The 26,135-nt window shown below is 37.3% G+C and overlaps 2 protein-coding genes across 5 annotated transcripts; both read right to left on the bottom strand.

The window, feature by feature from the left end:
• Positions 1-534: 534 nt before the first annotated feature.
• Positions 535-12,444, bottom strand: pias1b (protein inhibitor of activated STAT, 1b). Its single transcript, XM_037767758.1, has 14 exons — positions 12,303-12,444; positions 9,117-9,549; positions 8,823-8,907; positions 8,566-8,613; positions 7,601-7,691; positions 7,365-7,499; positions 7,165-7,270; positions 6,348-6,421; positions 5,915-6,075; positions 5,041-5,174; positions 4,788-4,962; positions 4,553-4,692; positions 2,746-2,783; positions 535-2,658 (listed from the first exon to the last, which is right to left on the bottom strand). Exons 1-14 carry the CDS (start codon positions 12,345-12,347, stop codon positions 2,320-2,322), a joined length of 2,004 nt encoding a protein of 667 aa, XP_037623686.1. The 5' UTR covers positions 12,348-12,444; the 3' UTR covers positions 535-2,319.
• A 1,348-nt stretch (positions 12,445-13,792) lies between these two features.
• On the bottom strand, positions 13,793-23,659 carry skor1b (SKI family transcriptional corepressor 1b). 4 transcript variants are annotated; one of them, XM_037765991.1, is made up of 8 exons: positions 23,347-23,638; positions 19,798-21,639; positions 19,053-19,143; positions 18,808-18,915; positions 18,619-18,678; positions 17,968-18,042; positions 15,634-15,708; positions 13,793-14,548 (listed from the first exon to the last, which is right to left on the bottom strand). In XM_037765991.1, exons 2-8 carry the CDS (start codon positions 21,619-21,621, stop codon positions 14,454-14,456), a joined length of 2,328 nt encoding a protein of 775 aa, XP_037621919.1. In that variant the 5' UTR covers positions 21,622-21,639; positions 23,347-23,638; the 3' UTR covers positions 13,793-14,453. The 4 variants fall into 4 exon arrangements, 3 of the variants coding, with proteins under 3 accessions (XP_037621919.1, XP_037621918.1, XP_037621920.1); XM_037765990.1 differs by having other exon boundaries at positions 13,793-14,551; positions 23,347-23,637; XR_005206458.1 differs by lacking the exons at positions 13,793-14,548; positions 15,634-15,708 and having other exon boundaries at positions 17,995-18,042; positions 18,619-18,712; positions 23,347-23,649.
• Between the last annotated feature and the right edge of the window lie 2,476 nt (positions 23,660-26,135).

Raw genomic sequence — 26,135 nt, 5'->3', positions numbered from 1 at the left:
AATTCATCTTTTGGTTTATAATATGGTGAAAAATGGCGATCATTGATTCCCAAAGCCAAAGATGACGTCCTCAAATGTTTTGTTTACAACTCAAAGATATTCAGTTCACTATCATAGAGGAGTAAAGAAACCAGAAAATATTCACATTTAAGAAGCTGTTTTTTCTGTTGTTTTTTAATTGATTATCAAAATAGTTGATGATTAATTTAATAGTTGACAACTCTATCTATTAATCGTTGCAGCTCTAAATATATTGGCAGTTCTCTACAGCTAAGTCTTGTTGCTCAATGGCCTTCACATAGGCTTATAACTATCTGCAAAAAGCTAATATTGGCCAATATATCTGCCTCTACTATAAGCAGGTGCTGTATTGAAGTGTTTAAAAGGTGGGATTATGTTGAGGATCATCATCTCACTACATACTAGTGTTGTCACAAATATCGAAGTATCAATACTGAATATTTGAAACAGGCACCAGCTGCGCTTTCTCCTCTCTCTTCTCTCAGAAAGCAAGTTGACACACACACACACGCCGCTGTTTATCTTTTAATAAAAATCTAAAATGTTATGCCCTCAATATTGTGTCAATTTGTCCCCGTGGTATAGAATATCAATATTTTTCAAGGTATTGTATCGAAGTTAGAAAGTCCAGTATCGTGACAACACTACTACATACTGCAACAAAACACATGCAGCTGAATCAGGACTGTCCTCAGAGCAACTACAAATGTGCACTTTCTTATATCTGTTTAATTCTTACAAATATCAAACAGCACAGTAGACCTTGTAGCGGTTCAAAATGATCAAAGCCTCTATTGAGTTATTGACATCATCTGATAGTAAAACAAACAGAAAATGTTACATGTTTTGCATGTCAAGCAACTATGACATCTTTAAATAGCATTAATTATATAATTACAAAAGAAAATATCACATACAATGACAGCAATGCATATCCACGAATCAAACAAATGCTGAAAATATATATGATAATAAATAATCCTAATTGTAAGCACAAGTCAAGAAAAATAAAGGGAGGGGATGCGTCCATAAGAACTTCAATGGTTTTGACTTCTGGGCCAAAATGCATGTCGTGATACACTCAAAGACTAAGAAGCTATCACAGTTCTCTTATAGGCTGCTGCAAATACACTTAACAACAAACAAGGCTATGCATCCTGTGGCCTCAGTGAGGAGCAGCATAGCACTCAAACAGGTGAGCTGTCAGGTAATCCGCAGAGACATGCAAAGCTGAAAACTACTGTTGAAGTGTCCCCCTGCTCCGCACGGCCTTTATGTAAAGATCAAGTGCTAAAATCAAACATAAATACATCATGAAATGTCAAATTTCCCCTTATGGACCAGAAACTAGCTTTGTCTTGAAAGATGTCGACCGGCCACTTCGCTGTGTATATTTTTGAGTGTAGCATTCAAAATAAAAACTTAAGAAGAAAAATACACAAGAAGGCGGCGGCTGCTTGCTGGACTAGTGCCATTCATTCACACACTGAAAAAGCCTGGTCTTACAATACTGACTTACTCCCAATTCATATTTTTAAGTACAGTCTAAACTATAAACTCTATAGTTCATATTTGATTGACTGAAACAGGCGATAAGAGTGCAGAGTTATGACAACAGAAGGATCTAGCATTTCAATTCTAGTGGCAACAGTTCCTAGAGGCATAAGGAATGCTTCTTTAAAAAAAAAAAACAGCATACATCCAACATAACTTACATCATAAATAATTCCTTAAAAACAATATGACCACAGCATGAATGTCTTACAGAAAACTCTACAGTGATGGCAAAAAAAATGGCCAGATCTTTCTGCTGTCAAAACAACAGCGTTGACAGAAGTGATGCCATTTAGAAAATAAAGAAAGTGTTTCCACATCTTCCTGTTTTGCTGTGACTTGCCTTTTTGTACATCTATAACAATGCCCATTTTCTTTATATTCTAAATATCATGTTACATAAGGTGTCACCTCATTGGGTTCTGTGCACATAACATTATACTGAAATAATGCCATTGACATGGAATATCGAAACAAAACTGTAAAAACCAGGTACAAAAGGTACAATATAATCAAAGGACCACATGAAGAGGTGTGAAAAAGTCTTCAGTATTCACAGAAAAATATCAACTGAAGTAACTCACCGGACAAGAAGCGTCCTAAGTTTATATACATATGATAAGTAAAATTGAAAATAGATTTTCCTCTCTGTACATAGCACTGTATTCTTTCGTCTTCCTCTTCCTTATTTACAAAGAACTCCTGTTCTCGAGGTCTCCCTTGTCTTTCAGTTTCTGTGTGGATCTAGTCAAGAGAGATAACGTCAGATATGGAGCCGTAAATGGCCGCCGCGGCTTCCACCGAGGACCTCGACAATCCCGAGATGGAGTGGCTGTCCCTGTCTCTGTCTCGCTCTCTGTCTTTGTCGCGGTCCCGCAGACTGCTGGACGACACCAAGCTGCTGGTGCTTCCGCTGTTGCTGCCTCCGTTGGTGGCTGCCAGTGTGCTGCTCCCCGGGGTGCCCGGCTGCTCCCGCAACATCTGAGAGGATCCGTAGGGCAGGAAACGGTTGAGGAGCAAGTCGTGGTCCTCCGAGGCCGACGCTGACGCAGCGGCTGCGGCGGCCATCACCATGTTGTAATGCTGACGGGACAGAAAAGAAGTGACCATTAACACAACAAACAGACATAAACGTAGCGCAGTGTGATGCTGCCGTTTGAGTAAATATACCTGATTGTCGCCTTGGAGGAAGGAGAAGAAATTTAGATCTGTAAGAAAAGGAAGAAGGCTCAGTCAATTGACTTCATAATAACACTACCAATTCAACCAGCTACAAACATTTGAGTTCAGAGATAGGTTCGCTTGTCAAGTCTGTCTTAATACCAAACTTGCATGGCTTATGTGCTTTGAGAGAATGATAGGTTGCTGTAATCCTTCCTGCCCACACTGGCTGTGAAGTGATCCCGCAGCAGTGACTATGACACACAGCTCATGGAGGAAATTAAGGTAAGCTTCTTTAAAACCCTTAGTGCCGGATTGCCACAATTTGTGTCAAAACGCATGCTCCTTTCTCCTCTGAGTCATAAGTCTGAATACACAGACATGATCCACACATTTTTAGATTCAGTGCGACTAACACTTTGGATATAAAGCCAGTTGGAACTCTGGGCGCCTTTTCAATAAAGATGAACGCTGGAAATGACTCGGCGCCCAGCACTTCGGGGATCCATTTCTCCAGGAAAGGCACATACATCTCTCCCCTCAGCGTTTTCAGGTAAGCTTATCAGGCGTACATTTGATCTGCAGTTTTCCAGGTTCTACATTTTCGCAGTCAGACTCTCAACCTGTTGTCTCAGCTGTTTGGTTATTTCTTTCAGCGCTGAGACATCGTCTTCCACCACCCCAAGACGCTCCTTGTCTCCGTTAACCGATCAGCGTATTGTTTTAGTTCGAACCGGATAGATTGGATTCATCGTATCAAAATGTTGTTGCAGTCTTCCTTCAGATCGTTCTATTGTACTTAGAATTTCACTTGAGGTTTTATCATGCGAAGGGTCATCTCTCTCCTCGTCCTCCATGGTGAAAGCCGAAATGTAGTTGTTGTGGAGGAGGTGGTGATTCTCCTTCAGTTAAAGAATTTGTATCCTCTTTAGTCGCTTTCTTGTTTTCTTTTTACCTCACACTTTTTAAAGCGTTATTACAATATTACGGCAGAGCAACATCTGTACTACATCTGATCAACACTGCGCCGTGACCGAGAGCCCGCAACCAACACTTTCACTTAAAGCTCAATGTCCATCCCGAATAAACATCCATAAATCCACTAAGAAATCCGGAAAAAAATAATAATACCTAATTCAGCACTTTTAATGGTGCCCATTTGCCAAAATGTAAACAAATAAAGGCTATAGAAAATGATAGGAACTATAACTGTGATTAAGGCCCAAATTAAATTAAAGTAAGACAGATAATACTACTACTACTAATAATTTAAATTTCTACTAATTTCAAATTTCCCCGATGTGGGACTAATAAAGGAATATCTCATCTTATCTTAATAATAATAATAAGAGTTTCAGGTGTTTCAGTTGAAACAGATCAGGGACATATTATCTACAGTCTAGCCAAAACTCAGCTTAAGCTAATATGAGGCTTCAGCAGACTGAGTTAGTCAAATCAAATGTTTGTCTTCATCCTGGTAGTCATGTGATCAGGTTCACTGCTGAGGTTTTGTCCCAGCAACAAGTCTACACACAACTATCAGGACATACCATCGCCACATCTCAGGAAGTAAACACCGTTTGAGGAAACAAAAAGATGGAATTTTTGTGTTATAAAGACGAGAGTAACTTTGAAAGATCCCCAGCATCATTATACTAGCTTCAGCTGAACTTTAGAAGACATATTCCTTCACAACCAGTATGGACAGAAAACAAATGAATACTGTGATCAATAATGTTTTCAACTTGTGATTATTGTATTAAGGCAGACTTAAGAAAAATCTAAACCTATCCTTTAAGGCAGGTGACAGGTGTACCTGGCAGGTCACTAGTTGTGTGATAATAGTGGCGATAGTCCTGGATGAGAGGTGGAGGGGGAGGAATGTAGCTGGTGTCCACAGGCGGCATGCTGGGAGCTCTGCTCACCGGTGAGCCCTGGCTGTGTAGGTTCAAAACTCTGAGAGGAAATAACGCCACATCAGGTTAGAAACAAAAGACGTAACGCAACAGAGCTGAGCACAAAGATGATCAGTTTGTGGTTTGGAGACTCACCCTTTGCTTGGAGGCGGAGAGACAGGTGACAGCGAGGGACAGGGCCTTTTAAGAGGTGGCTCATCATCTAGCTCGTCCTCTGAGGAGCTATCCAGTGTCAGGTCAATCACATCAACTTTCCTGCTGTTGTCGTTAGACGATCCCCGTTTATGCTCGTGCGTTTCTGTCTGTGAATCTACATAGGAACAGTTAACTCACACAGAGCTCACAGATCTCAATGAACGAGTACATCTGAAATGTACGAGCTACATACCGCTGTCTACACCATTGTACGAACCAGACACCTCCTGCACCTCTTTCTTCGACCTCATGGGGGACCAGTTTCCGTCTTCTTTGAACTGGATTTCATCACAGTCAGAACAGCTATTCAAGATTTCCATGAACAACCTGTGAAAACAGCATAACTTTTCGATAGAGTTTGGCAACTTTGCAACCAGGATTACAGGCTGCTTTAGGACTTCATCACCTCTTAAATCTTACATTTGGGAAAAACAGTATTATTGGCAGTTTTTAAAGCTGCAATCCGAGCATTCAGACCAAACAGCATTTCTATTAAAAACAAACAGGGGGCTGCTTTAGTGCTGGCTTCAGGTACAAATGATTAAGGCTGCAACTAATGATATTTTCATTGTCGATTAATATCTGTTGATTATTTTCTCTATTAATCAATTACTTGTTTGGTCTATAACATGTCAGAAAATGGTGAAAAAAGTCAATCAGTGTTTCCCCAAAGCTCAAGATGACGTCCTCAAATGTCCTGTTTTGTCCACAACTCAATGATATTCAGTTTACTGTCATAGAGGAGTAAAAAAAACAGAAAATATTCACATTTAAGAAGCTGGAATCAGAGAATCTTTACTTTTTTTTACAGCAAACAATTGACAAAGTGCAGACATCCCTCGGTTTGGTTGCGGATGAAAGGATTCAGCGAGTGTCGAAAATGATGTCATGTGCCTTCGCTACGGTGATCAGCTGAGAATCATGCCTACACCGAGGGGCTACTATCCGCAGTGGAAAACGAAATAGAGAAAAGGACGTGGTACCAAAAGTGCGTCGAGTCAAACCATGCAGTGGAAATGAGGCATTAGACAGTAATCTACCAGGAATGAGTGACGTGTTGAGCTCACCCGTCAATAATGAGGTGCTCATACGGCGCCTTCTTGTCACAGACAGGACAAACCCAGGTCGGCTTCTTCTCATTCATTTGGATGTAAAGTGTTGCATCGAAGCACTGAAGGTGAGAACATGTCAACGCTCTGCAAGGGATTGTCAGCCTCATCTTCCCCAGCTTCAAAACACAACGAAAAACACACAAAATAAATGACACTTATCAATACTGCATTAAATAAAGATAACTTACATCTATCTATCTATCTATCTATCTAGTTAAGTAAACAGTGTACGTGCTTTGTCAATTTCTTGTTGATCTATTAACAGGGTAATTGACTAACTGGTTCTACAGGTATTCTGCAGGCTACCAGGTATACTTCTCACAACTAACTACAGTAACAATAACTACAGCAATACATTGTTAAATGAGCAGTATAGTGGAGTATTTACAGGACACAGGAGAGAGACTCGTAGGCTGGTGGTGGCGATCTCACTCTCTGGATCAGCTGTTAATTTCTCTTTGACTGTGAGAAAGAAAGAGAAAAACACAAAGATTAAATACAAGAATTCTGACTGTTTAATCTAAGTGTGCTGATGTTCATTTGTTTAACAGGATCCCAAACTGCCTCAGAATTAAGTCTTGTTCAAACACATAGAATACAACACTGTAAAGAGAAACATCACACTGGGATTACTCCTCATACTACCGTATAACCAATACAAAAAATATGATGGAGGAAAATGTTCTATGTATTTGTATTGTATTGTATTTTGCCTGTTTATGTTATGTAACTTTATTGTATATGTTTTTTACCAATGTAGTATGTTCCTAACTATTGTACATATTGTATTATTTTAATCATTCTAGGATGCCTAATGACATCAGGCAAAGGGACTGCCGATGAAAACTAGCCTCTCAGCTAACTCGGGTACATTTACATTTGTTTGAATATTGATTAGTGTACACTGTCCCTTTTCAAATAAAAATTAAATTAAATTTAAATGTGCATGCAAAAACTGTAGTGGAACAACAACTGCTCAAAGGAGCATAGGAACTGAGGAACTTTGCAGAACTTAGTTCCTTTTTTGGGTCCTAAGTTTAATTCCCAGGACTTCCAAGTTGTTGTGACCATATGGTCAAACAGACCACAGAAATGCACAGGAGTTCCTATAAGAAAGAAGTTAATCTATGTGATCGTCTTTTACTTACAGATGTATGGGCAACATATATTTGATGTTTTTACTACAAGATCAAGAGGCAACTTACTCAGAGCTCTTGAGTGGTCGGGGTTCCTAATTCCTTTGGCCCGTAGTCTTTGCAACAACACTGCAGACGACTGCTGTCTTACCAGATAAACAGCCATGGAAAAACTCTGACAAAAGAAAGATAAACACAATGAGCGAAACAAGTAACACCGAGGTGACTAATGACACTTGACTCCTAAAGCTCTGCCCGGATCTTCTTACCCTCCCAATTTCTGAAGTCCATGACACCACAATAGTGTTTGGGACGGTGGTGGACAGTCGGACAAGAGAGGTGATGTTGATGGCGCGACTGGGCCTTTTTGGTTCAACTCCATTTTTGGTTGGAGGAAGATATCCCTGCAGACAAAACACCAAACATCAGTGACCTTGAATCTTAGTAACTAACTGGTGGTGTGATGTGCAGAAAATATGACTGACGACCTACTGTCTGGACTCACCGGGAGATTACAGGGTTTGCCGTTCACCTTCACACACAGATTAGGGGGGAAATGATCCTCCTGAGGACAGCTTGTCTCTGATAAACAAAATCTGAAAATGAAAAAAAATAAATTACAAAAGCGGCAAGCTCAAATGTTGAGGGGCAAATGTCAAAAGCAATTTATTTCAGTAAAGTTGACACTTTCCCAGAAAGGTTGGCGTGCTTGCTTATTTTACTATTTCAGTTGTGTCAAGTACAGCCATCTCCATCTATGATATAGGAGAGCACTTATTAAAGGATGGCATTAATCCATACAGTGAATATTTAATCATGCAACTACGAAAAACATAATTTTTTTAATGTTATTTGGTATTCATTCTTAAGAAAAACAATGCCAAACAAAGTGTGCCTGTTTAGTTCAGTTGTTTTAAGTACGGTTTATGTGAGGTAATGGACGCACTTGCTTGCCTGTAAGCTATCAAAAAACTATACTCCTGAAGTTGAACTGCAAAAATGTTTTGATCATATTGATGAAAATACTGCACTTTGCCTGTATTGTCCAATAAAATGTGGCTACGATGTTATTGTTTATTTTCAAATATGGCTCAGCCTCATTGTGAATAAAAACTTGGGAGCGTGAACATCCAGGAGACGAGCGTCCTCTCTGCATTCTTTGCTCTACAATTGAAAACCTGTTCTCATAGTAATTAATCTTGATTCATATCTTTGTCATTTATTATCACTTATAACCATAAATAACTTTGGTTAAAGTTAAAACTTGGTTGAGGGATATTAACTTTTACGTCTGCATCTGAAAGTCAGACTAAACCGCTAAAAAGAAAGACCGAAATGGCAAGAACTATTCAAGTGACACGACTACTTCTGGCTGCTTCAAAACTGAGAGGAGCTGAACACAGACCCAAACATACTTCCTGATAAAACAGGAAGGTTTTATGCTCTAAAGGAAAGTATTTTTAGACATACCTTAACTGAACTTGAACAGCAAAGTCACATTTGGTCCCAGATATGTCCCTGAAGAATTAAAAGAGAAGTCAGATCAGGCAGGTCAAAGTTTAACACACAATATAATAACAACTCTGTTTACTCTGGTTGATTGTTGTGTCTGATAACACCTGCTTTCTTAATTATGTTAACAGTGCATTGAAAATGGTTTGGTAGTTGCAATGCTTTCACAGTATTATTTATTCTCTCATCTCTTATAGGAGAACTTTCTGACTTACATGGAGCTGCTGATCTGTTGAACTTGCTGTGGTGTTAATGCAAAGGCATAACATGCTTCCTGGAACCGCTGACTGTTGTCTGAGGCTACGAAAAAGAAACCAGGAACAGAACATGACAGTCAGAGGGGAAACCTACAGAAATCACTAATGTCAACTCATATTGAACTTGTACTGAGCATGGTTTTGACAAGTCATGGCTCAGATATCTCCGATCACAATGCTCCATCAGTATGTAGACGAGTGCGATGTGTCAAATCACAACATACACAGCTGAGTATGAAGTGGCGGACTCACCCAGGCTGGTTGGCTTAATGAGCTCATCCAGAACGTCGTAGAATGGCAATCTCTGGAGCTTGACATCAGGGTGTACGGGGTGCAGGGCAGAGGGGAGGTGAGGCAGACTCAGCTCATGCTTAGGCCCAAGTAAAGAAACAGGCAGCAGAGGCGATGGGGAACCGTGGCTGTCAAATCCCAGCTGGGCGAGGCCAGCGGGCAGGTTGGAGGCAGAGTGAACACCGGGCAGAGCCATGTCCACCGGCGAAACCATTTTGGTTGGGAAGCGTCGTCTGTAGAGCTCTTTGATCTTCATCTGCACTGCAGGACTGCAACCGGCCTTGAGTAGGTGGAGAGCTTTGGTCAAAAGTTCGTGTTTGCGCCCGTGCTTATTCCGTCCTGCATACCCCAACAACACTTGGAGCTCCGAAACTCGAAGGCTCATAACCATTTGCTGGTGAAAAATGAAGAAAAGTACACACATAGCATTTTCATTTTTGAGATATGCTTGGAGCAGGTAGATTCATACAGTTTGTGTGGCCTTTGTCCAGCTAGTAAGATGATGACGATGATGATCTGACGTTGACGACTAGGTTGGTGGCTGTACTGAGGATTGTGGTAATGTTGGTGTCCATGGATATGTGGATGTTGATGTTTACACTATTTATTACGATGCTGTGCTATCCCCTTATTTTGTACTGCCTTGAGATGTGTAGGTTTTAAACCAATAGGGAATGATTCATGAAATAATAATCTTAGGGATTAATAAAGTATTTTGTATAATATTGTACTGCATCTCAATAAAAGACACACATTAGGAGGTTCATCATACAGTATATTTAACAAACTCTGAGACTTTTGCGAATATGTCCCTTTTGGCTAGAAGCAGTGACTGTAACATAACTTATACTTTTTCAAAGCTGTAATCCATAAAGCATTACCATATGCTGCAAGTGATAATACAGGGCATGAGTACCTGTACACTAAATCATTGAATCCAATAGAGAAACCAGAGACATTTTCTTGAGTTTCAGAGTGGTGTTAATCCCAACCCTCTTAATAAGTAGTTTGTGATGTTGTATTGGACTGCATTATACTATACAGCGGTCCTGTTATCTTGTTGTAGGAGATTGTCAAAGAAACATCTTACAACATAATACAATCTAATGACACATCCTAAAGTGTAATGCAGTCAAATAAAGCAACAAACCTTATAAATCACCATACAATTGGATCAACACCTCTTTGACACAGAAGAAATGAAAACAAAACGTTTTCATCTCCACAAAGGTGTTGTTTCCATTGTATTATGTTACATTATATTGTACAGGTACTCATGTTCCACCATATGTATACGATAAGATAAGATAAGATAAGATGAACCTTTATTAATCCCCGGGGGGAAATTCAGGTGTCAAAGCAGCAAAGTGCAGGAGAGGTACAGGTGTACAAAAAGATTATAAAACAATCAATAGAAATACAGAATAGACATAGTGAATGGACATAGTGAATGGACATAGGACATAGTGAATGGACATAGTGAATGGACATAGCGTGTACCGTCCGTCAATAAAAACATGTAGTGTACAATAAATAGATGTAATATGTGCAGTCTATAAAATGGTATATGGGATGTAGTGTAAAGTAAGTTTAAAGTGCACCAGTGGTTAGAAGAGGTGGTTGCAGATAGATGCAGATAGTCCAGTAGTCCAGATAATCAAGTATAGTAATGTCTTTTGAATAATAACTGTGTTTAAAAGGTGCGATGTGGCACAACACTTATTGTTGGCATTAAAAAGACAACCTTCAGTTATGAAATGTAACTGGCAATCCACCTTATAAATCAATGTCATCTGCATGTAACTGAGGAGCCCAAAAAGCACTCAATGTGGAGCTGCAAAAGGTAAATATTTAGCTAAATGTAAACATCCCGATGACGCTTGATATCTGGCCTGTTAATAAAATGTGTTGTTGCAAAACCACAAGATATACGTGATACATTTATATATATATATTCACTAAATGAGCTGAACTTTGATGGGTTTATGTTTAGGAGGAGTCAACAGTGCAGATTCCTTTAGGAAGGGAGCAGATCAAAACGAATAAGGTTTCACAATGAGGGTTTTCTGTTTAATTAATCATAAATAACCAGCATTAAGAGAGTAAAAGGTGGAGGGAGACAGCATAGACAGTTATGAAATGTATATGAAATGTAACTCGCAATCCACCCTATAAATCAATGTCATCTGCATGTAATTGAGGAGCCCAATTAGCACTCAATGTGGAGCTGCAAAAGGTAAGTATTTGACTAAATGTAAACATTCTGATGAAGCTTGAGGATGTGTTGTTTCAAACCACCTGATATACATTTATATATATATATTCAATAAATGAGCTGAACTTTGATGGGCATATGTTAAAAGCCTTTTTATACTGTATAGAAATAACTCCTATGAGGCAAAGGAGGAGTCAACAGTGCAGATTAATTTAGGAAGGGAGCAGATCAAAACGAAAATGAGTGTTTTCTGTCAATGAATAGTAAATTACCATCATTAAGAGAGTAAAGGTGGAGGGATATAGAGTAGATTTAGCATGTAGCTAACCTGTATGAAGCCGGTGTAACGTAATCTGACTGAAACACAACTTAATGACACAGTATTTACTCTATCTGCTGTGTCTGAACAGTAAATCACCAGTATAGGTTACATTAGAGCCCACCAGGCTGTGCACAGGGACTACATGTCGTCACATCACATCAGAAATAAGGCTAATGGAAGCTAAAGTGCGATCCAGGGAATAGACAGAGCCCAGGTTTACACACACACAGCGGTGCAGCCGGTGAACTACTGCTACTGCCAGCTGGATAACACCATAGTGCTGTTGTGTTCAACACGTTGACATGATATATGATGTTTTATATTGTATATAAAAGCGATATGTGGCGTTATGAGCAGGAGAGCCGCTCAGCAGAGGCAGCCTAACGGAACAGCGGCAACAATAACAAAGCTAATGCTAACGAGCTAACAGCTAACAGTTAGTCCCGGTGCCTCGCTGCTCCGCTGTTTTATCATTATATGCTTTGATAGCAACGTCCACAGGGTCTCTGCTGTGTAGTAACACCGATGCTGTGGTTTGAGAGTCAGATCTCGCTGTGTGAGACGTGTATTTATGAAGCTAATGTAGTATAGTGTAGCGGGCTCGCTTTACCTTCAGTTCCGCACTCTCCGCCATCTTGTTACATTTGCTGCGCATGCGCAGAGGCCATCCTCAGGGGACAGCAGATTCAAACGTTGAGACGCTTCCTGGCCGCAGACAGCAGGGGGCGATTCAAACGTTGAGACGCTTCCTGGCCGCAGACAGCAGGGGGCGCTGCTGCAGCACAGATACCTGTTATATACCACTGATGTACAGGTTCATCTGTTTCAGGAACTTTGCTCTGCTAAAAAATAAAACTGACTGGTAGGGTCAAGATAGTAGCATTATTTTTTTCTATATATATATTATAATAATATATATTATATATAATATATATATAATATATTATAAAATAATATAATAAATATTATATAATATAATATTATATATATAATATACAAATATATATTATATTATATATATATTATATAATAATAAAATAAATATCATATAATATCATATATATATATAATATATATTATATAATATATTATATAATAATATAATAAATAATATAATAAATATGATATAATATAATATATATATCTCACATCTATATATATATATATATATCTCACATCTATATATATATATCTAATATTATATAATATTATGGTATATTATATTATATTATATTATATTATATCATATTATATTATATTATATTATATCATATTATATTATATTATATTATATTATATTATATTATATTATATTATATTATATTATATTGTATTATATTATATTGCATTCTATTCTATTATATTACACTCTATTCTATTTTATTATATTATATTATATTATATTTATAATATTATATTATATTATATTATATTATATTGATTATATTTATTATATTTATCATATTATATTATATTTATTATATTATATTATATTATCTCGGGGTGCAACGATTAATCGATTATTTCATTAGGCTAGTCATTGACAGAAAATTAAAGGTCAACTATTTTGATAATCAATTAATCGTTTTTACATAATCAAGCATAAATGGCAAACATTTGTTGTTTCCCTAAATGTCAGGATTTGCTACTTTTTTCTGTTTTATATCACTGAATATTAAATAATCTATAGGCTTATTTGTGTTTTTTGTTATTTTGTACAAAAAAACTACAAGTTGAAGATATCCCTTCGGGCTCTGAGAACTTGTGTTGGACTATTACCACTATATTTGACTTTCTATTGTCTAATTAATTTATCAGATAAATAGCCTATTTGACAGTGAAAATAATCTTTTTTAGTTGCATTTTTTTTTCGTATGGTACAGCCTAGAAAACCTAAAGTCTTTTCTCATGGATATCTTCTTAGTTTTAAACAATACAGCCTCAGTAATTCAACACACAACGGTGAAAGTTGCACATAAATTCAAAGGTAGCTTTGTTTCTCCTATAAGATAAATGGGTAAAATTAAGAGTTATATGCACCCAAGCCAAAGAAGAAAATTAAGCATGTTGACAACACCGAGGGGCAAGAATCCACATTACTTTTAATAAATCATTTTTTTATTCATTAGCGATGAAAACAAATATTAGGCTACATGAACAAATAGGCTACTCTTAATAGAATATGTCGCTTTACTTACAAGGTCGCGGATGTTCAAGTTTAGCCTCCTATAACTTCTGTGTTTTGTAAGTCTTCAGAAACAAATAGGCTACAAATAATTATATTGTAGGCCTATTTCAATGCACAAGGTATTTTATGGTAATTCCCATCATTTGTTTAAAGTGCATAACATCCAAAGGAAGCTATTGGGCTGCAAAGAAGAAGACATCAAAAGTATAGTGGGCTAATTCACAATACTGAGAGGATAAGGAGCAATGAATTGGCTAGTCAAAGCTGCTATTATTGACAACAAAAAAACCGAGATAACAACCTATAACTATTACAAGATACATACATTGTCATTGCACTTTGCCACAAATAATAAATATCATCAATGGTATCATTTCAGTAAAACAAATTACACTGTAAAGATGGTTACATAAATGCTGAGGGTGGAGATACACATTTTAAAATACTACAAGTATAATTACAATCTTCTTTCAACTTGATTCCTCGGAGGTTCTCTCCAATGGTTTGACAGAAGCTGTATAGATGTGTCCTTTTATATTGTTTCCTGGTCATATAAATGTGTAGTGATGTGCTTCAGGGTGGCATCAGAGGAGATTTGAAGGAGCAGGATCCGCTGCAGTGGCGAGGAGTCAACATCTTACACGAGAAATGGTGTAAAGCGTCGTGAGCTTCTATGAAGAAGGAGATGAAACAATCAATAGTGTACCAGCATGTGGGGGCAAATCAGCCTTATTGAATATATATATATATATATATATGTTATATTATATAATATAAAATAAAATAAAATAAAAAATAGAATAAAATAATAAATGTAATACAATTTTAATATAATAAAATAATATAATAAAAAATATATATATATTAAAGTATTTGCATTAGGAATGTTTGAGTTAAAAAATAAAATAAATACAATTTTAATATAATAAAATAATAAATATAATAAAATAATATAATAAAAAATATATATATATTAAAGTATTTGCATTAGGACATGTTTGAGTTAAACACAATTACACAATAATAGGATGAATTGATTCAAGGTCATGCTCCAAACATGTTTGGATCGACCGTGGGACAGTTAATTGTCTGTCTATGAGCCTCTGGGTGGAGAAATATAATCCTGACTGCTATTCTACCTGATTTTGCAACAATTACTTTCTAATTTCTGCTGAATAACCTAATGAGTTTCTCTTTCTTGGTCCAACTGCCTGCATAAATGGATAACCAAGGTATAAATTGCACGTAAAACAGACACTGTGCCCTGCAGGTAATCCATTTAAATCTCAGAAAGAAATGTTTATTTGTAATTTCCACCAGGTTATAGACTAGGTCTGTATATAATAATGGAATTTAATAAATTGATCATAAGTAAATAGTGAAAAAAATCAGGAAGTATTTCCCACATGAGTGCAAGTCATTGGCGTGAATTAACAGGACACTTTCAAGTAAATAAATTGTATGTAAATACTACTTGTTTCTGACTGTCCACTTGTTGGTATGATCATTCTGTTTTTCTTTATTTTTTATTTAATTTTTTTGTATTCTACATGTTCGAAATCAATTTTAAAATAAATGAACGCTCATACAGACAACCCATGCAAATCCTTGATGTCCTGTGTACACAGAGCATTTTGAGCACATACATAGACTGTCATCATCAATCACGTCGGCAAACATGCCACAGTAAATGTGTGAATCCAAGCTGCTGCTGCTGCTGCATCATCCGCTCCCTCTGCTTTATTAGTCTCACCTCTGACGATGTGAAGCTGCTGAACCATCTCCTCCCTGTAGGAAAGCTCCCTTTTCATCTGATCCTGAAAATTATCTGAGGAACAAATGGCAGGCATAGATTTGAGTCAGTGATGTGGAAAAAAACAAAACACAACCATCAATAAAAAAATAATTAAATTATTATTATTATAATAATAATAATAATAATAATAATAATAATAATAATAATAATAATAATAATAATAATAATAATTTAGTTAATTTAGCCAGTTTCCACCCCTAAAAAAAACTGTAAATACTTTGTAAATTAAATACGTTTGTTGTTCTGACGTTTGTCATAAATATTCATGTGAATATGAAATATAAAGAAAAAAGGATATGCGGTTAATGGGATGAAGTCTTCCCTATAAATTCTTGCTTTTAGGAGATTTATAACATCGATAACACTCCGGAGACTGAGCGCCTCTAGAGGGCGCTGTTCTCAAGATAAAGCGACCGACCAGCTACTGACCTCATGTACAGTACAGGCTCCTAATTGTGTCAAACACCATGCTATCTATGGTGTGGAAATACTGAAATTTATGTTTTATAGTGGAGATTGGAGATTAGAAATGAGAAAATAATTCAGTTTAAATTATTTATAGGCTATTCTTATAAAATGTAACCTCATTGTCTTGTATGAATGCAGCAGCGAGAGTTTGATAAAGAATGATGATTAAAAAAAAATGATCAAGTGTAAACAGAAGAATTGTTTGCAAAAGTACTGTAATCTGCTTTTATTTATACTACCATTTGCACCAAATGTCTAATGCTTCAGTCTTGTCACTAGATTTGTGTTCATTAAACTAGCTGGATCCAAATACTTCCAATGAACGCATAAAGAAAAAAAGTGTATTTGTGTATTTAAGTAAATATAACACACAGCTTTAAATTATGCTGTGAGTAAGATGCATCAATGGGAAGTGATATCACATTTGTAAGAAAGTGATGGAACAATAATATCCAGAACCCCAAAATACAACTTAAAGAAACCAATTTATATTGTGAATTAATTTCTAAGACATCTTTCTTACTTTGACATATGTGATGTTGCACAAAGGTGAGACAAAATAAAAATAATAATAAAAAATAAACAACACGTCATATTTGAGATATTTTGCTGGTAAAATGATCAGTGTCCTGTATGCTGTATTATAAATGTATGATGTTTATTTACACACAAAAACTGATGAAGACTGATCTGGATTATATGTGCACGTCTAGTAATGTAACCATTTTGATAAAGACTATTTATTTGTACAACATGACAGAGTCCCCTGTTTTTCCCTTTCTGTAGATGTGAGATTTTGCACAATTAAATGAAGTTTTACAAACTACCCATCTTTGGGATACTGTTGATTTTTCCCGCTGCTCTCTTCTGTGCATTGCATCCTTTCTCCATTTTAATGAGAGTCTCATCAATTATCTTTCTAGCAAAACAGAATGTGAACAGAGTTGAATGGGTGAGATGTTGCCAAGCATTGTGGAGAGAAGCTGTTGCCAAGTTGTTGTTTGAAAATGTGTTAAAAATACTGCAGCAGTCAGACTTGTGAGTGGTGTTTTGTCACCACTCAGCTTTCACCTGAGATTCACATGAAGCTTTCCATATAGACAGCGGCTTCTTCTGGACGTGGATATAGTTTCGTATTAAGAATTAAGATCTTTACAGCTCCAGTGTTGAGTTTTTAAATAAAGTCACATGAATGCAGATGTTCTGAATGTATAAATGCAGACAGATATTTTCTGTCAAATTTGTCATTGTGTTGCCATAAAGCAGCTTAATATCAGTTCTGATATTTCAATTTAGTAATACTGACATTCTCCTCAGCTACATATCTTGGTTTTTTTTTTACATTTTTTGTGCATATCTATTTAAAACAAGTTATTTGCACTCACTGTATCCATGTTTCTGTAAGTTAAATTGAGCACAAAAATATCTGCACTTTGTCTCCTACAGAGAAGTATTTTCTAAGGAGGCATGGATGTTTTTGGACAGAAGGTTAAAATCATAATCCCCTCAAATCTAAAAGGGGTTTTGAAAGCACTTCTTCCCAGGGGTGTGTGTGCCCCTGAACCACTTAGCATTTTTGGAGGAATGATGCCCTTCAACAGATTTAGAGAAGAGCACATGCATGCCAGTGCTGAGGTGGATTTGGTCATGGCATGGAAAGGGTTCATGTTTTTAGCCTGAATCACAAACATGACGGAAGAGCAACACTTAACATGCACCAGAAAGATTTTTGAGTCTCTGCTGTGGTAATAAAAAAAGCCAAAGTAATGTGGAAAAAAAGCTCTGTTGCAGAATTTAGCTTACCTTTCAAGTTTTGAAATTCACGTTCCAGCTTTTTCCTCAGCTCAACTTGCTCTAACAGCTGCTTCTGTAGTTCTTCTAGAAAGCAGACAGAAATAGAGGACGTTGGAGGAGGAGGAAAGGTACAGCAGGCTTTTGCATCATCTTCCTTCTAGGACAGTTTTTCTATTTTTAATGACAGTGATGAGGACACCATCATTTACACCGACTATTCAGAGCAGGTCTTCCTGGGCCTGCAGTAAAAAAAAAAAGATCCTTTTTTATGTTTTCTTTTTTGGGACAAAAGCCAAAGAATCTGCCTTAAGGCAAAAACAGAGATTAAAAAAAATTGAAAGATTTTCCAGTTTTTTAAAATTCAGTAAAAAAAAGGTTAATGATATAGTTTAAAAAAAAAAAACATTTTATTAAATGATGATAATAAAAATAATAATACATATTTGGGTAATAATAATAACAATAAATAATGTGAAAATAATAATAATAATCATAATAATAATCATAATAATCCTAAATATTTAGGTAATAATAATAACAATAAATAATGTGATGATAATAATAATAATAATAATATTAATAATAATAATAATAATAAATTTTTTTTTAATGGTTAGTTATCTATCAATCCTTTTATCTAACAGTAAGATATCATCTTACCTTTGGCCAGACTTTCTATGGCTCTTTGTGTTGGAGGAGCTCTGGCTGGCGCGTCCTCGCCTGAACACACAGAAATTAAATTATATTCCTCTATCTGCAAAAAAAACCAAATTAGAGCTATCTCTTAAAACTTGGAGCTCATAGTAACAGATTATAAATCCTATCGTCGGACCTCGGTTTGTAACTTACCTTCATCCGGCTCTCGCTGGTTCTCGTCGCTGCTGCTTTGTTCATTATAAGATTTCGTTTCGATCTCCTCCACTGTGGAAGACGGCTCTTCTTTACTTGCACTCTCATCTTAAGAGAAAATAAATTGATGTAATTTTACCCCCTTTTCTTTCTTTCTTTCTTTCTTTTTTTTTAATACAGCGAAATTTCTTTCTTTTTACTATTTTTTTTTTTTTTTATAAATAAAGCAGAGAAAAAAGTCTAACCATTTGTTGTAAGTACTCCAGTCTTGTAATGTGCAGGTCTGAACTGATACGGACTCCTTTGTTGCAGCTCACCCCTCTCCGGTGTGTACACCTATAGAAGACACAATCACCACTTCTTTCAACTCTTAAAAATACAGGAAGAAATATAATAAAATAAAATAAAATCTAAAATTAATAATTTAAATTATACTCCACTTCTTTCAACTCTTAAAAATTACAAGTTTGTAAATATAATAAAATAAGATAAAATATATAAATAAATAAAAATATATAAAATAATAAATAAATACAAATAATGATAATGAATTAAAATAAAATCTAAAATTAATAATTAAAATTATACTCCACTTCTTTCAACTCTTAAAATTACAAGAATAAATATAATAAAATAAAATATATAAATAAATAAATAAAAATATATAAAATAATAAATAAATAAAAATAATTATAATTAATAAAAATAAAATCTAAAATTAATAATAATTAAAATTATACTCTAAGTTGAGGTGTAGATATATTTTTATTTAAAGGGTTGATTTTTTTTTTCTTCTAAATGTTGTGGACATGCTTGTTCAACACTGTTTTTTAACATAAAAGACACATTTCAACACAGATTGATCTGTTTAAAATAAATACACACAAGCCAAGGAAAAGAAAACCCACTTGTAGAGAGAAAGAAAGAGAGAGAGAGAGATATTATACAGCTTGTATTATCGCCAGTGTTTCTCAGCTATAAGTCACTCACTTCAGTAAAAGTCGCAGCTATGTGGCTCTCTGATAACTGCTTGTTGTGCAGTTCTCTGTCAGAGGACTGGGCCACCTGGAGGAGGCTCGTGTTCTGGGAGTCCACCAGCACCACCAGGCCGCTGCTGCTGCTCTTCTTGGAGTCTGAGTCGTTTGGTGAAACGCTGTGAGGAGGAGACCGAGGAGGACACACCGAGGAGGACAGAGGCCTGGAGTCGTCCTCCTCCTCCTCCTCTTCCTCCTCTACTGTCTTATTTGTCTCCACGTCCACGTCCGGCTCGCCCTCGCTGTCCACACACGGAGACATGGACCGGTAGCTCGAGCTCTCGCTTAAAAAATCAGGCGATAAATAGCCGTTGGTGGAGCGGCAGTTGGAGCCGTTGGTGCAGCCGTTGTTGTACGTCACTGCCCGGCTGTTACCGTACAGCTTAGCGATGCAGTCCGCGTCTTTGATGACGGGTCTGAACGCGGAGACGTAGCTGATCTTCCGGGGGTTCGCCTGCAGGGTCAGGGTCGTCGGGGTCATCCCGTCCACCAGCTCCAGCGGCCTCGCCTCGTCTCCGGACTTGTCGTCGTCGTTGTTACGCGCAGACTGAGACTGAGTGCTGGAGCTGGAGCAGCGCTCGTTCTCCAGCAGCACCAGGCTGTCTTTAGACGTGTTGGTGCTCCGGTCGCTGTCCATGTCGCTCTGTCTGGCAGTAGGCGGACACAGCAGCAGCTCTGGCGGTGGCTGTGGTTTGTATTGAGGCATGGCGGCGGGCCAGAACATGGGGAAGGAGTGATAGGTGTCTTTAGTGGTACCGGTACCGGGCCACAGGACGCCCGGTAGACCCGCTTTGCTCTGCTCTCCCAGCAGCAGCCCGTCGTCTTTCTTCTGCTGCGGACACAAGCCGAACGCCGGGAACCCGTACGGGTGAGGGAACAGCGGCGGCGGGATCTTCTGCAGCATCCCGAAGCCTTTACTGGGCACCGGGATCACCGGGTAGCTGCGAGGACTCACCATGCTCCGGTTGTCCTCGCAGCTCAGCATCTTTGCGGGTATCTCTGAGTTAGACTCTCTCGGCCGGTTGTGTGATTTCAAAGACGAGTGATCAGATCCGCTGCCTGGCAACGTCCTCTTCCTGCTGCCTCCGTTGAACATGGCCTTCACGTCCTCCCACGCGTGCAGCACATCTGTCTGACCTGCTTTCTCCGTTAACTTCAGGTGTCTCCTCCACGAGTTAAAGTTAGCCGCATCTGGCTGCGTGTATTTAGACTCAGGCGTGCGATGCGAGTGAAATATGAATTTATTCGGAGAGAAATACATGTTGCAATAGGAACACTTGATGCACTTGGCTCTGGAGCTGTTGTACCTGGCCGGGATGAAGTTGCCTCGCGACCCCCACGCGCACTCGTGGGTGACATCAAAGGCGAAATTCTCTGGAAGTTTAGGCGGCGCGTGAGCTCCTAAAAACGACTTACAGAGTCTCTCGGCTTCGCGTTTGGTGATCATCCCGCAGCGTCTGGACGAGATGGGCATGGCTCCGGCTCTCCGCAGGATCTCCAGCTGGACAGGTGTGCACTGCACGCAGGTGATGCCCAGAGCCACGCGCCGGTTGTGGATCTCGTTGTAGCTGTAGGTCTTCAACAGCGTGTTGGAGATCTGAGCGAGGCAAAGTCTCTCCTGGCCATCGATCACCAGAGACACGATGGGTATTCCGTACAGCACCGTCTCAGACACCTGGTTGGGCTTCAGGTTCTTGGTCGGGTAGGACAGCTCCTGTTTGGAGCTTGGTGGCGAGGAGGAGCTGCTGGAGTCTCGTCCTGCAGGTATGATGGAGTCCATCCTTGGAGGCACTGGAAGCTGCAGACATTAAGATGTGAGATTTTGTCATAATAAAACATACCTCAAATTAGTAAAGCTTTATAATACCACTTTAAGGGAGCCTTTTTAGTTTATTGTTACATAGCAGGTCAGTGTGCTAAACATAGAAACAGAGAGGACATTACAGGCCATTTTTATCCTTAAGAATAAAATCAGCTCTTTATTAAGCAATATGTTTGTGGTCAACTTATATATTCCTTGCACTCAAAACTCCACTTAAAATATTTACATTTGCCTGCAACTTCAGACCTGGAAGCTGCAGAGTTTGACATTAAGAGATTTTGTCATAATAACAAGCTCAATTAGTAAAAGCTTTATAATAACACTTAAATGAAGCCTTGGTTTATTATTTCATAGCAGGTCACTGTGCTCAACATATAGAAACAGAGAGGACATTACAGGCCTTTTATGTTTTTGATTTTTCAATCCTTAAGAATAAAATCATGTCCTTATTAAGCAATATTGTGTTTGTGGTCCACTTATATATTCCTTGCACTCAAAACTCCACTTAAAATATTTACATTTGCCTGCAACTTCAACCTTTTTTTTTTTACTGTTAACAGCAGATTTAAATTCTGAATAATTGCAAGGTATAATCCCAACAAACTGTGCGTAAAACATGTTGTAATAGATATATAGAAGTCATGACACAAACACAAAATCCTTGGAGGCCTGGAAGCTGCAGAGTTTGACATTTAAGATGTGAGATTTTTGTCATAATAACAACCTCAATTAGTAAAAGCTTTATAATAACACTTTAATGGAGCCTTTTAGGTTTATTATTTCATAGCAGGTCAGTGTGCTAAACATATAGAAACAGAGAGAGGCCTTTTATTATTTATTTTATTTTCAGACCAATCCATAAGAATAAAATCAGCTCCTTATTAAGTTTGTGGTCAAATGATATATTCCTTGCACTCAAAACTCCACTTAAAATATTTACATTTGCCTGCAACTTCAGGCCTGGAAGCTGCAGAGTTTGACATTAAGATGTGAGATTTTGTCATAATAAAAAACCTCAATTAGTAAAAGCTTTATAATAACACTTTAATGGAGCCTTTTGGTTTATTATTTCATAGCAGGTCAGTGTGCTAAACACAGAAACAGTTGTGTTTCGTTGCTGTCGCTTTTGATGTTGTAGTCATTGTTGGTAAAGATTGTATGTAATTATGTATTGAAATGTAGCCTAAAACAGTTCAAAGTGATTTTTTTCCAGGAAGAATAGCTGGGCTTCAGCCACAGCTAATGGAGATCCGAATAAAAGATAAAGATAAAAAGAGGCCTTTTATTCTTTATTTTATTTCCAGACTAATCCTTAAGAATAAAATCAGCTCCTTATTAAGCAATATGTTTGTGGTCAACTTACATATTCCTTGCACTCAAAACTCCACTTAAAATATTTACATTTTCCTACATGTTGTTATAGATGTCTAGAAGTCATTATTGTTGTTATTATATATATCTTGTCCTAATTGTTTGTTATCACTATTATGTAGTCATATTGTTTCTTTATATTAATCTTCTCTCTATAGATGGAGGCTTCAGATAAACCCAGTGTTTTTTTTGCATCTTCCTGCACTGTATATTATTCATTTATTTATTTATAGTCTTAAATTGTGCAAAACAAATAAGCAAATAAACAAATAAACATGACACAAACACAGAAATCCGTTTCCAAAAACTCACCTCTTAATGTCCACGCATGCAGCTCCCCTCCGTCCTGAATGAGAAAGCTGTGATCAAGTGAAAGTCGGAGCGATGAGAAGTGTGTGTATAGTCTGAGCTGGTGGGGACGTAAAGATGTTTGCTCTTAGGAGAGTGGGACGCAGTTTGTCCGTGCAGCACCGCCTCCTCCTGCTCTCCTCCTCCTCCTCCTCTCTTCTCTGTGTGTGTGTGGATGGTTCGTGTTGCTCCAGCAGCAGCAGCAGCAGGCTGTGCGTCCACATGGCAGGCAGACTGTAGTCCAGCCCCCTCTCTCTATACGACACACACACACACAGCAATCAGGTGACGCCAAAACTTATGGCAAAGGCACTCCCACTCCAAAAACACAGACAGACTGCATTAACTATAGATTCATGACCAATGGAGATGGTTGGTCTTATAGCAGCCTGCAGGTCTATACACATCAGAATCAGAATCAGAATCAGAATGGTGTTTATTGCCAGGTGTAAAAGAGGTATACACTGGGAATTTGCTTTGGTTTTTTGGTGCAAGTTAAACAGTATAATAACAAAAGAATAGATAAAAACGTTAGAATAAAATAAGAATAAAAAAAATAAATTTATACCAATATACAATATACAAAATAAGCTATAAACATGATATAAACAGATAGTGCAAATATGGCATAAAGACCTATATCCTCCTGAGACCCAGCCCATTGACATGTGTCCTCTGTAGTGGACATTTTGTCCACATGCATATCCTTTTACTCTTTTGTCTTACTCTATCAACCCCTGGTGTATTGTAAAAGAGGACATCATGGGCTTTCCAGTGATATGGCATGTGTTTTTTTTAATCAAGTTGAATGTATTCTTGGTTTAATATCACTCTATACAGCCATAATCTGTTCAATTTTTTTAATCTTTTCACACTGAAATAGTCCTGTAGTCCACTACAGTGGACATGCTGTAAAATAAAAAAATAAAGTTCAAAAATCCTAAATTGTCAGATTTTCTTTTAACCCTAAATAGGAAGGAAATCACACAAAAAAAGTAATTTGAAGACTTTTTTTGCTTGGTTCCCAGGAGGATATAGGATCAAGTGTTTTCTCCAATTATATCAAATAAAAACAGTAACTAAAACATGTTGTTTTAATGCAGCTTATTCTAAATTAAAAATATTCACATTAATCCTCCAGTGTCACCATATATACATGTAAATGCAGAGGACAGATGTAAATCCAGAGGACAGATGGTAATTTTGTAATGGTTTATGTATGAATAATTGTGATGTGTTTTGTTTTTTGTCTGATGGGTGTTACTTGTCTGTCTGTCTATGGTAACATGTCTATTGTATGTGTACTTTTTCTCAAACTGAGCTGCCTATGGATGCAAAATTAATTTCAGTGCAAACTGACAATAAAGTTGTATCGTATCGTATATTGCATTTAATTAATTCTTTTACACTTTTCCTTTTTGGGAAAAAAACAATGTTATTGACATTACGCACGGAGGAGGAGGAGGAGGCTGCAGTGGGATTTGGCATTCCGCTAAAAAAACAGCAGGGAGCCTCGGACACATTGTTGTGTGATTGTTGTGTGTGTGTTTGTGCATGCAGTCAGTCAGTCAGTCAGTCATTCAGTCAGTCATTCAGGGCCTGCTGGTGGATCTCCAGCTCGCAGGCCTTCAACACGTGCCCGGTTCCCACGGATTCATCCTTTACAAGCGACACTTCGCCTACATGCGTTTTGACAATAACCAGCTGCTCCATATAGAGGTCACATGTGATCTGAGCTTTGTTTTGTTTTTTTCTCCTCCGAGAAAGAAATAAAAAAGATCAGACAGAGGAACAATGCGGACATAAAGCGTTTAACTTCTTAAAGTCAATAAAAGCTTTGGATCATTTTGGCAGACACGCGCAGCGCACGAGCACTGATGTAATATTGATGAAAGGAAACAGGAGACGGTCCTGTTGGTCCTGTTGGCTCCATGTGGGACAGAGCTGGACAACAGCAATATAAGGACAATTTGTCCCATCATTATTAGCTCATTTCAAGAGATGTATTGTTAATTTAAATAAATATATTTGGCGGGGCTAATTTGGAAATTATAATAATAATATCTGGTTTATTAAAACAATAAGTTGATCGTAAAACAGTTATTAATGCAAATCAAAATGTTAATGAACAACTTGTTCATTAACAATGAAACCCAGGTGGTGTAGTGCAAGCGAGTTGTTCTGTAATGCAACACTTTCCAGACTCTATTGAGAAATCTCATGTACAAATTTAGTTTCGTTTTAGTGTTATACGATACCAGTCACCCATGTGGAAACATTATAACTGTCTTTTATAATAATAATAAAAAAAATATGCCAGTTTTTAAATATTTTAATGTATGTTTTGTTGTTTCTTTTTTTTTTAATGGACTTCGAGTCTGTCAATAAAAATGAACTAACTATATATCACTGTTATTATTATTATGTCGCATCGTATTTAAAAATGAAAATGGGAAACCTTTACTTAAGACTGACTTAATGCCTAAATTGCAATTTTTTTTCTTCAGCTGAAAATATAATAAACAATAATCTATTTTCCTTTGGGATTAAACAAGTTTGATAAGTGAGATCAATGTCAAAGAGATGCAGTATAAATCTTATATTATTGAGAGTCCATAGAAGTGAACAGACGGTGGTACAACTTGAGGCGTCTCCTCACGTCAAAAGAGCAAATTTCAATATCTCCTCCATCTGTTTATCTATTGATTATTGACCTGTTGAACCTCGATTGTCATCAATACAGACTTCTTAAT

Source organism: Sebastes umbrosus, chromosome 4, assembly GCF_015220745.1.
Source record: "Sebastes umbrosus isolate fSebUmb1 chromosome 4, fSebUmb1.pri, whole genome shotgun sequence".
Taxonomy (NCBI): Eukaryota; Metazoa; Chordata; class Actinopteri; order Perciformes; family Sebastidae; genus Sebastes; species Sebastes umbrosus.
The sequence above is the reverse complement of the archived record's forward strand: the minus strand, read 5'-3'. Positions and strand labels throughout refer to the sequence as shown.

What these genes read in the sequence shown, in the direction of transcription:
- pias1b (XM_037767758.1), bottom strand. Translation starts at nt 12,347, where the DNA reads ATGCGCAGCAAATGTAACAAGATGGCGGAGAGTGCGGAACTGAAG. An exon ending in TCTCCGCCTCCAAGCAAAGG is followed by an intron (nt 4,693 to 4,787) that starts GTGAGTCTCCAA and finishes ATTTCCTCTCAG; the next exon opens with AGTTTTGAACCTACACAGCC. An exon ending in TCCTCCAAGGCGACAATCAG is followed by an intron (nt 2,659 to 2,745) that starts GTATATTTACTC and finishes CTGTCCCGTCAG; the next exon opens with CATTACAACATGGTGATGGC.
- skor1b (XM_037765990.1), bottom strand. Translation starts at nt 21,621, where the DNA reads ATGGACTCCATCATACCTGCAGGACGAGACTCCAGCAGCTCCTCCTCG. An exon ending in TAGCTGCGACTTTTACTGAA is followed by an intron (nt 19,144 to 19,797) that starts GTGAGTGACTTA and finishes TGTCTTCTATAG; the next exon opens with GTGTACACACCGGAGAGGGG. An exon ending in TGGAGTACTTACAACAAATG is followed by an intron (nt 18,916 to 19,052) that starts GTTAGACTTTTT and finishes TTTTCTCTTAAG; the next exon opens with ATGAGAGTGCAAGTAAAGAA.